At 45.2% G+C, this 17,426-nt stretch overlaps 1 protein-coding gene across 1 annotated transcript in view; it reads right to left on the reverse strand.

The window, feature by feature from the left end:
• Positions 1-1,009: 1,009 nt before the first annotated feature.
• Positions 1,010-17,426, reverse strand: part of cacnb2b (calcium channel, voltage-dependent, beta 2b) — a gene marked incomplete at both ends in the record, with an annotated part of 21,710 nt that continues 5,293 nt past the window's right edge. The window contains 12 exons of the mRNA XM_084446381.1: positions 1,010-1,029; positions 1,388-1,922; positions 3,385-3,573; positions 4,918-5,013; positions 5,438-5,589; positions 7,947-8,056; positions 8,163-8,221; positions 8,391-8,471; positions 8,619-8,703; positions 8,882-9,021; positions 11,236-11,358; positions 14,826-14,891. Of these exons, the coding sequence (XP_084302507.1) occupies positions 1,010-1,029; positions 1,388-1,922; positions 3,385-3,573; positions 4,918-5,013; positions 5,438-5,589; positions 7,947-8,056; positions 8,163-8,221; positions 8,391-8,471; positions 8,619-8,703; positions 8,882-9,021; positions 11,236-11,358; positions 14,826-14,891 (1,656 nt within the window). The remainder of the gene's footprint in view (positions 1,030-1,387; positions 1,923-3,384; positions 3,574-4,917; positions 5,014-5,437; positions 5,590-7,946; positions 8,057-8,162; positions 8,222-8,390; positions 8,472-8,618; positions 8,704-8,881; positions 9,022-11,235; positions 11,359-14,825; positions 14,892-17,426) is intronic.

Consider the following 17,426-nt stretch of genomic DNA (forward strand, 5'->3'; position numbering starts at 1 on the left):
TTCTCCGGAGGGTGGCTGGGGTCTCCCTGAGAGATCGGGTGAGAAGTTCAGTCATCTGGGAGAGACTCGGAGTAGAGCCGCTGCTCCTTTACGTCGAAAGGAGCCAGTTGAGGTGGTTCGGGCATCTAGTGAGGATGCCTGCTGGGCGCCTCCCTAGGGAGGTGTTCCAGGCCTGTTCGGCTGGGAGGAGGCTGCGGGGTAGACCCAGGACCAGGTGGCGGGACTACATCTCCGCACTGGCCTGGGAGCGGCTAAAGATTCCCCAGGCAGAGCTGGTTGATGCTGCCAGGGAAAGGGATGTCTGGGGCCCCCTGCTGGAACTGCTGCCTCCGCGACCCGACCCCAGATAAGCGGATGAAGATGGATGGATGGATGGATGGATGGATAAAAATAGTATTCAAGCTTCTGTTTTATCACAAGTTGGTGCGTAGTATCCATACTGTATATCACTGAAGTCAGTTTAGCTTCCAGAGTGAGTGCAGGTCAGAATGTTTAAGCTTGGAGGAAACTACAGTATACTGTAAGTATGACTCCCATTTTACAATCATATGTAGAAAATTTGTTTTGGAGTCATGCTTTTCTACATTTAAAGGAAGCGCTGGCTATTGATTATATGATACACAACTAAATAACAAATCAAGTAGGGTGAATACATTGTGAACAAGCAAAGAAAATTACTTTGATGATTATCATACTATATCATCAAAGTAATGACATTCATTATTTTCCTTGGAGTCATATTATCCCAGACTGAAAATGCACACACATGAAAACAAAAATACATAATGAGAGACAATAAACTTTGGGTTCATAATTAGCAGGGTATTCATACCTGCAGATTTTTGGGGGGGTGGTAATACGTTAAGGTATGTCCTATCATTCCCTTAAATCCAGACCTGAGTCTGGGTGAGTCAGATCTCTCTTGTTAACCTTCAAAATCAGCCCACATGGCTTAAACACCGAACCGAGATGGCCAGCCAGTTTCACTCACACTGTTTTTGGCAAACCGTCAGGTCGGTGTGTTTTGGGCTTCAGAACAGAGAAGAGAGATGATATAGACAGGGAGAAAGATAGATATTGAGGGCGACATTGTGTACAGAGACAGGACAGAATAAGATATACCCGGCCCTTCTATTAGTGTGGATTACAACGGGAGCAGCAAAGACACATACAGTTCCAACCCTGCCACACACACACACACACACACACACACACAGACACACACACACACACACACACACACACACACACACACACACACACACACACACACACACACACACACACACACACAATGGTAACAACCACTAGTCTATATAGGAATCTCTGGGCCACTGTGTCAAATCTCTTTCCCTGTCTCTATCTCTGTCTCTCTCTCTGGCCTGACCTTGGTAGTGGTTGTGATGGGGGGATTCTCGGTGAGTCCGTGGTTGGTTAACAGGGTGGTGTCGGTACTGTCTGCTGTGTTCACTGTGCTCCAGCTCGTAGTCCTCCCCTGGGTGGGGTTGTCTGTTGCCACGGGGACGGTGGTGATGGTGGTGATGGTGGTGGTTGCTGTTGTGATGGTGGTGGTCACGCTCCCCGTGTGACGCAGCCCTGTGGCCGTAGTGCCGCTCCTCCTCCAGCAGGTGTCTCCGGGCGAGCCTGTGGGTGTAGACGTCCCCCGTGCCGGGCTGCATGTCCAGGCGCACCGCCTGGGCCTGGGTCTGGATGTGGGGCTCGGTCCTGCGGCGATGGTGGTGGTGGTTGTGGTGGTTGTGCTGGGGTCGCTTTAGTTCACTCCTGGGAGGCCGGTGGTCCTCCTCCTCCATCTGCTCCCCGCCTCTCTGCTCCTGTGCTGGGGAGAGCTGCTGCTGGTCAAGGTGGATCTCGATGGAGCCTTTCCTCTTCGCTGCCAGTGGTTTCTTGCTCGTCTGGTCGTCCTGGGGCAGACGGTAATGTCATCAATCGCAGATACAGTAGGCACAGACACACACATGCACGCACGCGCACACACACACACACACACACACACGCACACACACACACACACACACACACATACCAGGGGGCACTCACACCAGGGTTGGGGTCAATTCAGGAAGTGAGATTAAGTTAAAGTGTAAAATTATTTTATGTAAAAAGCTTCTCATCAATTCTATAGGCTACAATGGCATTTTAAATAATTTATCTAACTTTAGTTATGGAATCAGTATATTCTAAAGTGAATGAATCAAAACCGAACTGACTCCAACCCTGTTACAAACACAAGCAAACTCAAACACTCCATATTCATTCTTTTTACTCCAAAACATACACATGCACAATTAAAAACACTGCTATCAACATTACTAAAGGTACTTATCTCTCCTACTGTGGTGATCTGAGGGAGTCTAAGCTACTGTAGTTGTTGCTCATATCCCCACTCACCAGAGGTACTGCTAGCTCATTTCTGTATATTTCCCAGAGGAAGGATTAGTAGAGAGGAACGGAGAAATAAAAAGTCAAATGATAGAAAATAAGGCAGGAGATTGTACAGCTGCAGTGGTGTTGAAGTGGACGATGGGCGGAAAAGACTGTAAAATAGTCTCTCCCTGTGTGCTGTCCCTGAGAACTTTCTCTGAGAAAAGCTTGATGGTTCGCAAAAAAAAAAAAAACTTTTTTTTTTTTAATATGGTTCTAATCAGCTTCAAAAATTATTAATATTTGTGGAAAAAAAAAAAAAGGGAAGCGATTCTGCGACAAATTGTTGACTTTTTTTACGATACGACTTCCCAAGAAAGCAAAGGGCGGGAAAGAAAGGTGGCGGTGAGGTCAAGTGAAAGAGAGAGGTGGAAAGAGGTGGTTCTACCTGCGATCCAACCGCCAGGTCTGGCTCACACATCTCTATCCATCTCTATCCACTGTTGAGGAATTTACATCCAAACACCTTAAACCTTTGTTCTCTCTCTCCTTTTGTAATTCATCACCTCCCCCAAATATTCACATAGCTGTGCTAACATACAAAATGGCCTCCAGGAGGCCATACACTTTGAATCTGTCTACAACAGAATAACCATCCTTTGTCCCCAATTGCCGCCTTTTTCTCATGTCACATGTCTGTACTCTTGGCCACGCCTGCCATTTCATATGACGTACAATGGAGTAGCCAATCACATCCTGGAAGCACCGTACCTGTGTTTTGATTGCATATAAGGCACAGCAAAACCCAGAGCCGGCACTTGTCTGGATAAACCACTCTGTTGCGTTGTCCAGAAAGTCCTTGCGCTCGTATGTTTTCACAATAAACCAGACTTAACCTTTTGAGCGAATCTTGGTAAATCCTTTTTTGACTAGATCAGTTAAATTCCATTACACCTCGTCTATCGTTGTCAGCTGATGCAGCGTGACCGCCCAGTGCCGTACCTTTGCAGGCGGCGGCGCGGGCGAGGCGGGGCTGGTGGGTAGCGTGTTCTCCGCCAGCTTCACCACCATGGGGGCGGCCGGCTCCATGTCGGCGGGGTGCGTGGCTCTCCAGTAGGCCTCCAGGTAGTCGGCTACGTGCTCACAGGCGTCGGTCAGCTGGTTCTCATCCAGGATGACGTCAAACATTTCCTGTATTACGTGGGAAGATGCAGTGTCAGCGATAAAGGAATGGTTTAAGACCGGCCCGATGATTAATGAAGTTTCAAGTATAGTTTCTAACTGCTGCGTTTGATTTAGGTAGTGACTATTTTTACGGCGGCCGAAAGTAACCATTTCATGCATTTTAGCCATAAATACTGTACCTTATGTTGGGGTTATGGTTAGGGTTACGGTTAGGGTTAGGGATAGGTTAGAGTTGGTTAGGTTTTGAAAGCAGAATTCCCCAAAACAAGATTCAGCGCCATAAGAATAACGGGCGTGTCTATTTTTACAGCTGCCGAGATTGTGAGGCGGTAGATAGGGCACCACAAGAATAGCGGACAAGTCTATTCTTACAACCGCCGTAAGAATAGACTGAGCCTTTAATTTAATGGACTTGAATACATGTAAACATGCTTAACTCATTATATAATATACTAAATCCTTAGAATAGATTGCTAGGCTGGATCCTCGTATATAATACTTTTTAAAAATTATTTTTATAATGGGACAGCACTCCACTGAATAAGCATAAATGTTACGTTATTACAGTACATGTATTGCTCCATATTTATTTTACTTTGATAGATTTTCTATTAAGAACTATTTGAGCTGCCTTTGTTGTCATTGTTCAAACTATTCCATAGCTCTGAATGGAGGAGGTAGGGGGGAGGAAGTGAGAGGAGAAGTGTGGGAACGGGTCTTTAATTCCAGACAAGATAAAGAACACAATCTGTGTCATCGCCTGCCTTTCCAATCCCCTTGGGTGCCAGCGACAGAGAGGGGAACTTTAAAAATAGCACTCGCCTCGCTAATCAGATGAATTAAGTCTGTGATTCATTCCTGGAAACTTATTCAGATAAGGATAGGTAAGGAAATAAGGTCACCGAAGAAAAGAAGGTCAGCCATGTACAGTGTTGGAGCACACACAGCCACAAGTCACAGTCACAAGTAATCAGATGTTTTACCATGTGAGATCAATACTGTTTCAAATCAATGCAAATAACTTTTATGCAGTAAGCATCTTTACATAGCTAAAAGTCCAACACAAGTCTGTGAGAGGTAGAATTGTGTGTGCCTGCAAATCAAACTGGATATGAGGTCAATGTAGCAAATCCATAACATGTCATTTATTGATGGTAAGACTGCAACCTGTCATTAACTAATGATTAGTATTTGCTTTAGCTGGGGCAGAGGCTAGCATGGGCAGGGGCTAGGGTTGGGGGCAGAGCAGGAGGCTTTTATTTTGAGGAGGACAGAATGGTATACCTGAATTTTTATGAATACTTTAATACAATTTGGATGAAGCATTTTGGCAGTCTAAAGCACTCTCACCGGTGGACACTGGGCCAGTTTGTCGGCGGCCACTAGCTGGACGTTCAGGTGCTTAGTCTGCGACTTCCCCCTCGTTTTGATCAGCCTGGTTAGCACCTGAACACCACCCAGGGAGAGAGCAGAGTTTAGAGACTTGAAGTCCATACAGGAAGAGAGAGAGATCAGCCTGGTTAGCACCTGAACACCACCCAGGAAGAGAGGGAAGGCAAGACGAGACAAGGAAAAGAAATGTGTGGAAAGTGTCGGAGAACAGAAAAAGTAGGCTATTGTTACAGTAAGTAAATCCATGCAATACTAGGTAGGTAGTAGGTAGGTACTGTACTGTAGGTCCCCATGGAGAATGACACTGTTACAGCATCAGTATACTAAGGATAAGCAGCACATTCAAGACAAACCAGTTTATGGTGTCAACAGAGTAGATAGTTCGTTAATGGCTTAATTGTCTGGAGATAATCTATAAGGGCCTCTCATAATAAACTGTACCTGATTCCTCTTAAACCCTGGTCCTGCTACAGCGTACCTTTGGGGAGGAGATCTTGACGTAGACCAGGATGGGAGCCAGAGAGGTCTTAGCCAGCTGAATGGGGTGATTGACCGTGTCAGCATCCAGGATCACCAGCTGCAGGCTCCGGGACAGCTCAAAGATCCGCTCCACCTCCCCCTGGATCTGGGCTGAAGGTACCAGGAAGGAGGTGGGGGTTGGGGGGGTCACTAGCCAATAGCATCTAACGCCTAGTGTCAGCAGCCGTTTCTTGCATTAGATATTCCACCCTTTCACCCTCCTACCCATCCATCCATCCCTCTATCCCTCTATCCCTCCATCCCTCCATCCATCCATCCATCCATCCATCCATCCATCCATCCATCCATCCATCCATCCATCCATCCATCCATCCATCCATCCACCCACCCACTTTCAGGATCCCTAACATACAGAAGCTTTGTTTTGTTGTGTTAGATACAGTAGATAGTTTAGTCATCTCCGTGGGGGAAATTTAGTATGTTTGTCTACTGACACACTGACGATCTTCAAATGTTTGCACGAATATGCAAAGCCTACATATATGGGAGTGATTGGTGGGGTGATGTATAGAAGCTAATAGCTTGCTAAAAGAGCAGTAGGGTTTATGGTAATGTAGCTAAAGATTAGGATTAGGACTACTGCTGATGCTACCAGATCTATGAGGTGAAGTCAGGATGTGACAATGACTCATACAGTTGACCTTTAGACTGAATCACTTGGTAGAGCACAGGAATGTGCCTCAGCTAATAAATCATTAAGGCAATACAAAAACATTTTCCGAATCAAAATAATATTTCCTTAGTGTTTTCCTTTCCTTGTTGTCATTACAAGGTTGTGGATATTGGCAGATACAGTAAGACAGGACATTAGTCCCATATGGAAGTTTACTGGAGAGAGTACAGGGGGAATAAGAAGCCGTGGAAGGTGTTTGGAGTTGGGGGGAGACACAGGCTTGGTGGGGGGTGTGAGGGTCCTCCCCCCTTACTAGCTCATTTACATTATTGTTCCTTCCACTGTTCACCTTCTAGCCTACATGGGTCAACCAGCTTTCAGAAGGCTGGTTAGAGTATCTTACTAGGCCAGGAGATCCACATTTTAAACTGAAGGCCTGCGTAGTTGGAGGAGCATGAACCTACCATGAACTTTATAACTACCCAGTACCAGACCTTACCAGCTGTGTCTCAGCAGTGTCTTATAGTACAGTTACAGTTATTAGGGGAGTTACGGTGAGGAGTGTTCAAACTCAGATGAGCTAGCAGCGCTGTGGGTAGGATGAGATTTCGTCATAGTTCTACGTACCTGCGGCATCTGGGGTAGGAGTGCAGTGAGAGGGACAGAGGGGAGAGAGCCAGGTAAGACACATCCCCACGACACAGGAAGAGAATAACTCTCTAATATTAACGCGTCATGCGCTCAGCCTGGGTAATTTGCGACGCAAGCCACCTGAACATTTATGGAGTGGAAACCCTTGTGATTCACACGGCACCATTACGGGTGGCAACTTGGGTCTAATTATAGGAGACAGTTATCCATTAAAGACATGCCTTATTACACCATACATTAAGTACTGACAGCCATTACATTACATTACATTAGTCATTTAGCAGACGCTTTTATCCAAAGTGACTAACAAAAATTGCATTTAACGTAGGAAAAGCCAATGTACTATACTTGCCAGAACTCACAAGTGCATCTCCTTTCTAAAACAAGTGACTAAGAGCATAATCTAGTGCTGAAGGCAAAGAGCAAGAATAGCAATCTATCTACAGCCATGCATCGATCTCCTCCCGCCTAGCCTAAAACGTTTGCTTCTTTTCCTCTCCAGCTGCACGCTCACTCATCCATCCTCACACCTCGCCCATCCTCTATACTACCACACACCTGCTTGAGAAAGGTCACACCGGCGCTGCTTCATTCAATTAGGCTATTCCACCACCACTTCACTGGACACAACAATTCACTAAATTTGCCAATTATGCCTGTTGACTTCCGCCAATAGCCTTTGACAATCTCCGTGTTTCAGGACTCACCTAAGATGTGTTCGGAATCGCTCCCTCGTTCCCTCACTCCCTATTCCCTATATGGGGTTCACCATGTAGTGAACTACCTAAGGAACGGAGAAAATGTAGGGTACATGCACTGTTCCCTGGAAATCAATGAGAATTGTGGGTAATAAATAGTGGACTATATAGGGAAAGAAAATTCCGTGGAGAATTCGGACACTACAAACAAAGTGGCTGACGCCCTATATAGTGCACTAGTGAATAGGGAGCGATTCCGAACCTCACCTAGACTGAATGGTTTGCCTCACCTAGACTGGATCGTTTGCTTCCCCTAGACTGGATCGTTTATCTCACCTAGACTGGATTGTTTACCTCACCTAGACTGGATCGTTTATCTCACCTAGACTGGATCGTTTAGCTCACCTAGATTGGATCGTTTGTTGGAGCGGTCCATCAGACTCACCTAGATTGGATTGTTTGTTGGAGCGGTCCATCAGACTCACCTAGATTGGATCGTTTGTTGGAACGGTCCATCAGAGCTTTCTTGCCCGGGTTGTTGAGTATGGATCGTTTGGCCAGAGAGATGTCTGCAGCCACACGGGTGATGGTGATTCTGAAACAGTTTAACACAGCCATGACAAATGTGACTTTTTACAGAATGTGTATACAGAAAAGCCTATTTGATTCATTCTTCATTTGATCAATTCCAGCGAACTCACCTCCCTTCAAATCTGTGTTTCAAATAGTCGAAGAGCGCTTTCTGCATCATGTCTGTCACCTAAAATCCAAAGCGTTCCAGTTAGGAATGAGTGTGTGTGTGTGTGTGTGCGCGTGTGTGTATGCGCACCTGTGTGTGTGTGTGTGTGTGTGTGTGTGTGTGTGTGTGTGTGTGTGTGTGTGTGTGTGTGTGTGTGTGTGTGTGCGTGCGTGCGTGTATTACTACTTACTTCTAAGCCCTTCAGGGATGGTCCCATGAGCACCACAGGGCGCATAGTGGGCACCACATCATACGGAGCAATCTGCTCCCCCTGCACCCATGAGGACACACAAGCACTCGTTTAACCGGCTCATAACTCAAGTGTCATCATGCAGACAAATATACACTACATACTGTAAAGTGTCTTGATGCATTGTGAGAACAAGCACTTTGAGCTTTCAAGAAGACACATGCTTACCGATTTTTTTTTGGCCTGTGCAACTGTTGAGGGAGGCGTGTACTTCTTTGCGTTCATGTCTTGAGTAGCTGAACTTGCTGCTTTACTAAAAAAACACAGGGAGATTTTTGAGGTCACCTCAAAGGCTTTTGATCAGCTTTTGCTGCCAGGTGTGTGTGTCCAGTTTAAATTAATAGCAATAGGCTATTATCATTAAACAAATAGAAAAATTAAGTAATATAGTGTGTCACACGCGTGCGTTGTTAGGTGCAGTAAGTACATACCTGGCTAGGGCCTTGGCAGCTTTCCTGGCCTGCACCTCCCTCCTGATGAGTATTGTCTCCAGGTTGACTGGACTGGGGATGAAGCCCACCACGCCATCCTCCTTCACCGGGCGGCCCAGCCACCACTCGTTGTTGAACTTCTGCACGACAAAACACACAGCAAAGCCAAGGGTCATGGTGGTACAGGGTCAGGGTTAAGACACAGCAGAGACACGGGTCATTGGGGATGGGTCAGGGTTAAGACACAGCAGAGACACGGGTCATTGGGGTAGGGTCAGGGTTAAGACACAGCAGAGACAGGGGTCATTGCGGTAGGGTCAAGGTTAAGACACAGCAGAGACACGGGTCATTGTGGTAGGGTCAGGGTTAGCACACAGCAGAGACAGGGGTCATTGTGGTAGGGTCAGGATTAATCCTTTGTTTCTTTATGCAGGGAGTGTAATGGCCCGTCAGAGCAGAGACAGAAAGGCAGGATGCAGATTCAGATACTCAGCAGGGAGGTGAACAGACATAAACACACTGACTGAAAAGTCACAGCCATGACAGGAAGTCCCATTGACACAGAGATCTCTTTTGCAAGGGAGCCCTGCATTAACACACAACAGCCATCATCACCACCATCATCATCATTATCATCATCACCACCATCACCACTACTGTCATCACCACCATGATCACCAATACTACCATCACCACTACTACGATCACCACAATCACGATCACCACTACCACCATCATCACCATCACCACCATCATCACCACCACCACCATCACTACCATCATCACCACCATCACCACTACCACCATCATCACCATCACCACTACCATCATCACCACCATCATCACCACCACCACCACCACTACCATCATCACCACCATCATCACCACCATCGTCACTACCATCATCACCACTACCATCACTACCATCATCACCACCATCATCACCACCACCATCACCACCACCATCACTACCATCATCACCACCACCATCATCACCACCATCATCACTACCATCATCATCATCATCATCACCACCACCATTATCACTACCAACACCTCCATACCACCCGTACCACCATCACATCAACTCCACCATCACCACTACCACCATCATCACCACCACCATCATCACCTCTACCACCATCATATCACCACCACCACCATCATCATCACCACTATCACCATCGCATCTCCTCTACCACCATCACCACCATCATCATCACCACCACCATCATCACCTCTACCACCATCATATCACCACCACCACCATCATCATCACCACTATCACCATCGCATCTCCTCTACCATCATCACCACCATCATCATCATCACCACCACCATCACTACCACCATCACCACTACGACCACCCTCACCACCACTGCCATCATCACCACTACCACTATCACCACTACCACCATCAGCAATACCATCATCATCATCATCCCCACCACCACCACCACCACCATCATCATCACTACCATCATCACCACCATTACCACCAACATCACTACTACCACCATCACCACTACCACCATCATCATCACTACCATCATCACTACCATTACCACCAACATCACCACTACCACCATCAACATCATCACTATCATCACCACCATTACCACCAACATCACCGATACCATCACCACTACCATTACCATCACCATCACCACTACCATCATGACCACCATCATCACCATTACCACCATAACCACTACCATCCATTACATTACATGACAGTCATTTAGCTGACGCTTTAATCCAAAGCGATTTACAATAATTGTATTTAACGTAAGTATCAATGTACAACTACTCGCCAAAACTCACAAGTGCACCTCCTTTCTAAACAAGTGACCAAGAGCATAATTTAGTGCTGAAGTCAAAGTGCAAAAGTAGCAAAATATCACCACTACCACCATCATCTCTACCATCATCATCACAACCATCATCACATCCCCTCCACCATCACCACTAACACTATCACATCACCACTACTGCCATCATCACTGCCATCATCACTACTACCACCATCACCACGACCACCATCACCACCACCACCACCACCACCACCATCACCACCACCACCATCATCATCATCATCATCATCATCATCATCATCATCATCATCATCATCATCATCATATGTAAAAGGGACAACATATCTATCCCAAGGGCAACTGTGAAGGCACAAAGCTAAGACAGATATTGGATGATCCCACACCTCTGCCTTCCCTTAGTGTACACTTCCCTTAGTGTACACTTTAGTGTATAACAGTAGGATAGAGATTCATGGAGATGGAGTGCACTAGGAGTGAGCATTAGCCTTAGTCATGGTATATGACCTATGACCCCTGACCTCTTTGACGTGTAGGAAGTCTCTGGCCTCGAAGGTGACGGCCTGGCCAGGCACGGGGACGTTGTCGTCATCTGCAGGAGTGTAGGAGAAGTTACAGCGCACGGCAAACGCCACCGGCTTGTACTGCAGACAAACAGGGGGAAGAGAAGACAGAGGGAGAGAGAAGCCATCACCTCAGACCAAGGCCTTGATTAGGGTCTCCAATCTATTAGTAACTCAATAGCCTACAATACAATTCTACAATCCATCATACAGCTAACCCTAACCCTGTACATGATCACCAGGGGTTAAATTGGGCCAGGGCTATCCAGGGCTCAGCCCCGGCACATAGGTTCCCAACGTCATCAGCCGGAGCCCAGCACATCTATCATCAACATTTAATTTCTTTTTATATTTTTTCTCTGTGTTTATTGTTAAAAGAATGTAGCTCTTTCATGTTTACTATTGTGATCTCCCATGCCGTTTCTCTATCATGGAGAGAGATCACAGGATCGGGGTCTCAAAGCCAGGCTAGTGTATAGCGGTGGATATGGGATATTTAAGCGCAAAAAAGTGCTTTTTATATAGAAGGTGGGGGACTACAACTGTAGCCACCTCAGAGAAAAGGCTTTCATCTTTCAAAAACTGTCTTAACTTCAGTGAGTAACAAAATATTATCGTCTGTAGATACCTTACTGAAGACTGAGTTACAAAAGTCAATGGTGCAATGAATGGTTCCTGGCAGGGCGGTATACTAGGGTAAAGCCCTGAATAGTATAACGACCTAGACCAGGGCAAGGTACAATTTAACACAAATTGCTGTTTGACTGATAAACAGATTTAATTTAATTTTAATTTCCTTCAGTTCCCCTTTCCTAGTGTTTAAGTAACTAGGAAATACTAGGAAACTGCTGATTTGACATCATTCAAAGCTAATGGTTTCAGGTAAACAAGTGTGTGTAGGAGGAGGAGCAAGTGGAGAGGAGGAGAGGAAAGGGGGAGAGGAAGGGAGTAGAGGGGGGAGATGAGGCATCCTGCATTTAGAGGAAAGGTTTTGACTAGTATGCATGGGTGGAGCTTTCTTCTGAAATGACGCTGTGCTGTGTGGTCATGGTCCACTCTGGAGACTCACACACATGCTGTGTGTCTCACATGGGCTGGTCACTCTGCAATTGGAAAATACTAACATTTTACTTCTCTTTTCTGGCAATCATGATTTCCTCACAAGCCCTGTCTGTTTCTAGAGTCACAGTCAGAGTGAAACTTTTTTCTCTTGAAAGAGTCTGTGACATTTTTCTTGGAGTTGACTCATCAGACGTGTCATTTCATTTTGAGCAGAATCCCTCTAATGGGCGTGTCCAATGGAAGACCAGCAGGCCGGCCATTTCATCTCAAAGATACAGTAGATCCTTAAAGGCTTGATATTTGCTATTTATGAAGCCGTATTAAGCCCCACCATCACTGCTGCCAATGCACGCACCCTTGCTAACCTCGCTAAAACAGTCCCACCACATAACAAATCCCAATTTAACCCCTGATGATCCCAAACAAAACAGGATGTGATCAATAAGAGAGCTTTACATCCCCAATGCAAAGACACTCCCCTCAGGCAGGGGGCTGTGGTCATCAGGACCATGACCTCAAGCCACAGAGGCAGCTTCTTCCCCACGGCCACCAGTCTCATCAACAAGGCTTGTGTCCGCCCCCCGCCCGAATATTTCCAATGTTTCCATGTTATGCACCATGCCCGAAAGCAAATTCCTAGTATGATGAAAAATTACAATGGCAACAAAACACATGATTCTGAAGATCATTTGCCTATTCAACAAGAGAAGTTACATTTTAACCCTATTGCTGATTGAAGTGTTTGGTGGTGGTGGTGGTGGTGTGTGTGTGTGTGTGTGTGTGTGTGTGTGTGTGTGTGTGTGTGTATGTGTGTGTGTGTGTGTGTGTGTGTGTGTGTGTGTGTGTGTGCAGTAGCAACGAGTATGTGTACAGTAGTTAACGCAGTAGTCATTATAATTATGCAAAGTGTGTGTGTGTGTGTGTGTGTTTGTGTGTGTGTGTGTGTGTGTGTGTGTGCGTGGGTGTGTGTGTACTAGTGATGCCTATGGTTGAGAGGGTGTCACAGTAAAAGTCCCTCTGCAGCTTTTTTTTGGATAGTTTATAATAAGCTGGAGTAATTTATAAGCATAAATCATTTATACAGTAAGCAAAGATGCAATATGCAACTGTTTAAATTAGTGGCATCATGGTATATTAACAAAAGGTATACAGTATGGCTAAACGAATCACCAACTTCCCTACAAGGCTGTCCACAGAGGAACAGAGCTGAGACAGATGCATTTGGAAAATTATAAATCATTTCAGAACCTTGATACACCTTTCGGTTCACAAACATCACTCATTTGTTTAACATTCTTTCAGACTAAAGGTGCCGTGCCAAAATAATTAATTATCAACACATACAACGCAACATCCTTTGATCCTGTGGAGTCTGCTGTATGGAGTGTCAACTGTGGGACAAAGCCTCCCAGTGCTGTGTCAGAAGCTAAGCCCTTAAGGAGTGGATCCCTTTTCGTGTTTTAATCCAGACAGCCACCGGCCTATCAAGCGGCTAATTGCTCCAGTCTGAAAATGTTGGCTCAGTTTGGGGAGCCGGGAGGTCAGTGAGAAACGGCGGTGTGCGCTCAGCGCCGTGATTCAACCACACCACCGGGAGCGGATTAACAATGTGAGAGGATTTAATTCAATTTTATTGTGGGAGCAACATCCTCCGTAGACAAGGAGAGAGAAACAGCTTAGAGACAAACCGGTGAGAGGAAAATATGGTTTGTCATCGGACATGATAAGATATGTTCAACGTCTGAATAAGTCATAACCCCCAAGGGTCAGGAAATGTTAGATGATGGACGTTCAATCAACTATGTTCTGAAAGAAAGATAAGCGAGGAGATGACTGTCTCTCCACTGACATCACTACATGTTCAGTTTCGGGTATTGTGAATATAATGAGATGTCAGATGATGGACATTCAATCAACATTAAAAGTCTACTCTGCTGAGGAAGGTCAAGCACATGCAATCAATGCAATACAAGCAATGCAAACATTCTGACAGGCGATCTAAACATAATCAGTAACGACATGAATGACAGGTGCTCATAATGGAATCAGTAATATCAATCAACTAAATCATTTTTCTGAATGTTATGCTCCTGAATGTAATGCTTATACCAATGCTTTATTTAAAAACATAGCATTAGTATAAGCACCTGTGGGGTTAGGGTTATTGGTATAAGCACCTGTGCCTCGGTCAATCCTGTCCATTTAAATTCATGCAGGAAAGCGGACAAGTGTACACTCCTGGAGAAAATGCTGTAGATCTGGGATACGGTAAGAGGAAATTACTGTGACTCATTTCAGGATATTGAAGCTTAATCCGATGTACTAGTATCTAACTCAACCCAAAGCCTAACCCCGTCTTAATCTGATGTACTAGTATCTAGCCCCAACCCTGCCTGAGAACCCTGCCCCTGGAGCTGCGTAGGGCGAGGGTAGAACTACGGGGAGGAAGAGTGAGAGAACCAGGGAGAACGTGGGAGGCAGCGTACCTTGGCCTTCTCCAACTGCACCTGGGCATTCCTCTCTTCAACAACATCAGAGTCCTGACGCTCTCCCTGAGGAGAGAGAGAGAGGGAGAGAGAGAGAGAGAGAGAGAGAGAGAGAGAGAGAGAGAGAGAACGAGACATACTTTTCAGCACTGTTCCAGTTATTCCACCATCCAGTATAATGCTCAAATCACCAGATACAGCAGTCTCAGGCCTATGGATAAACCAGGAGAGAGGAGAAAGATATCCTTTCCTCAGCAGAGAACTACAGTAGACTCACACACACACACACACACACACACACACACACACACACACACACACACACACAGACAGGTGCACACACACACACACACACACACATTGACAGGTGTACAAATATACTGTACAGTACACACACACACACACACACGCCAGTATAAGTCATAAATCAACTCATATTCTTCTCCCTGTGAACATTTTATTATAAATGGCAATAAAGAACAATACTGTCCTTGGTGAGCTTTCAGCCTATCAGCCTTGAATCAGTCGACAACCTTCATGGGCAAAACGTCTGTTAAAACAAATTAGTTAAAGGGGGAACATATATTGATGTCTCACCTGCTCACTAACTCACTGTGTCTGTCTGTCTGTCTGTCTGTCTGTCTGTTTACCTGTCTGTCTGTCTGTCTGTCTGTCTGTCTGTCTGTCTGTCTGTCTGTCTGTGTCTGTCTGTCTGTCTGTCTGTCTGTCTGTCTGTCTGTCTGTCTGTCTGTGTGTCTGTCTGTCTGTCTGTCTGTCTGTCTGTCTGTCTGTCTGTCTGTCTGTCTGTCTGTCTGTCTCTCCCAGGACAGTGTGCAGGAATTATTTCCCTCTACTCTCCCCGTCCATCTAACCCTGACGCTGTTCCTTCCTGTCTCTCTTGGTCTCTTCTGGAATCCCCCCCCCCCTTCTCTCTCTCCAGTGCTCTGGGTCCTGGTCTCTCTGTAAGGAGATTAAGATGTCAATCCTGGATTTGAGAGAGAGACAAATGCAAACTCCTCACAGGCAGAGAACCAGTCTGCTCTCACTGCTTAAGGCTCTCCTAGTGCACTGACTCTCTCTCTCTACAAAACAGAAATACTGTATACTAGTTCTAATAGCCGTAAGCGCACTATGGACACCAACTAAATACTGTACATCTGCTATCACTCCAGCTTAGCCATTCCAATCAACTTATTTGCTACTGTAGTCTTGATACCCATTGGAGCAATCAGTAATTGGCCATTTAGTCCATTTTATGCCCATCTCCCCCCCAGAACATAGCGGATGTTGTGTTTGGCAAGTCCCGTCTGAATGATAGCTTGCATGGTTTGGTGGTTGTTTGCAAGGTAGCTCCTACTGTAATGTTGGGTAAAGCTGAGTAATGGAAAAATAATGAAAGAGTAGGCTTGGGCGAGGGAATAGTTCAGTGTTTGTATCAGGGAAGCAGCACTAATTCGGTCTTGCAGCTGATAAGCAGGCAAAATAATTCTGTAGTTGGCAGCTGGAAATACCTACAGTGTCGGAGGAAGGTCTGGATAGAGGATCGGATGGACAGCGGACCGCCAGCGGACAGACAGGCCGGCCGAAGATACTCTATTATAGTATAAACAATACATCACTGTGGGATAACTACATGTACAGTATATAATGTAGGCTCTTTTCCCTTCCTTAAATGCTTTTAAATTAGAATACATTTGTTTTAAAACAGTGCCCAACACCAAACACTATAAACAAAAAGTTGGCAAAATAGAACAAATAAATGAGTTAAAGTTGCCTCAGACAACTTTTTCATTTTACAATGATCAGCGGCCATTTTGCAGATTCGTAAACATCCTCTGCATATTAGTTACTTCTGTCTTATGTGAGCTGCATTGATGGCTTATGCAAATTGTGTAATCGAAAGTTTGTGAGGCCATAAGGAACCTATCTAAGCGCTGATGGTATCATTTTTTATAGCCATTACAGTGTGCAATCTACATTTATTTCATAATATGTTCAATCAGCTGTCTGTGTCTACCTTTAAAGCAAAGCAGTAAATCCAATTGAAAATATGTTTCCTTCTGGAACCTTTCAAATACCTCAAATACCTTGTTGGGTTAGGGTAGCCCTTGTTTTTGCGTGTCCTGAGGGAAAGTGAAGAGATGAGCTACCTGGGTTTAATACCTCAACAGCTTCTAAGAGGCTTTTCCTACAGTATTCTGTTTAACAACCACTAGTCCAGTCCTAAAGACTGCAAAGCAGGACAGTAGGCTCAGCCTCGTTGCTTTATATTATCTGTACCAGTGTATCCTAAGCACAATAATGGTGTTTGGTATTTTGAAAAACGGTATTACAGTATGTTTACAGATGTCACTACTGATGTTAACATGGCATACTCCTGATTTAACTTAAATTGACCCAAACCATGACTAAACCTCATATTAGCCTTTTGTTGTCCAACCTGATTGTATTTATTGTATATTTTGATATGTTTTGTACATCTTGCATACTTTATACCGTATATTGTGCCTTATTGTATTGCATTTTTGTGTCGTACTGTGCCTACTGCTTTGTTGTGCCTACTACTTTGTTGTGTATATTATTGTGTGTATTGCAGCAATA

The sequence above is a fragment of the Borostomias antarcticus genome (genome assembly GCF_949987555.1).
Source record: "Borostomias antarcticus genome assembly, chromosome: 12".
NCBI classification, from domain to species: Eukaryota; Metazoa; Chordata; class Actinopteri; order Stomiiformes; family Stomiidae; genus Borostomias; species Borostomias antarcticus.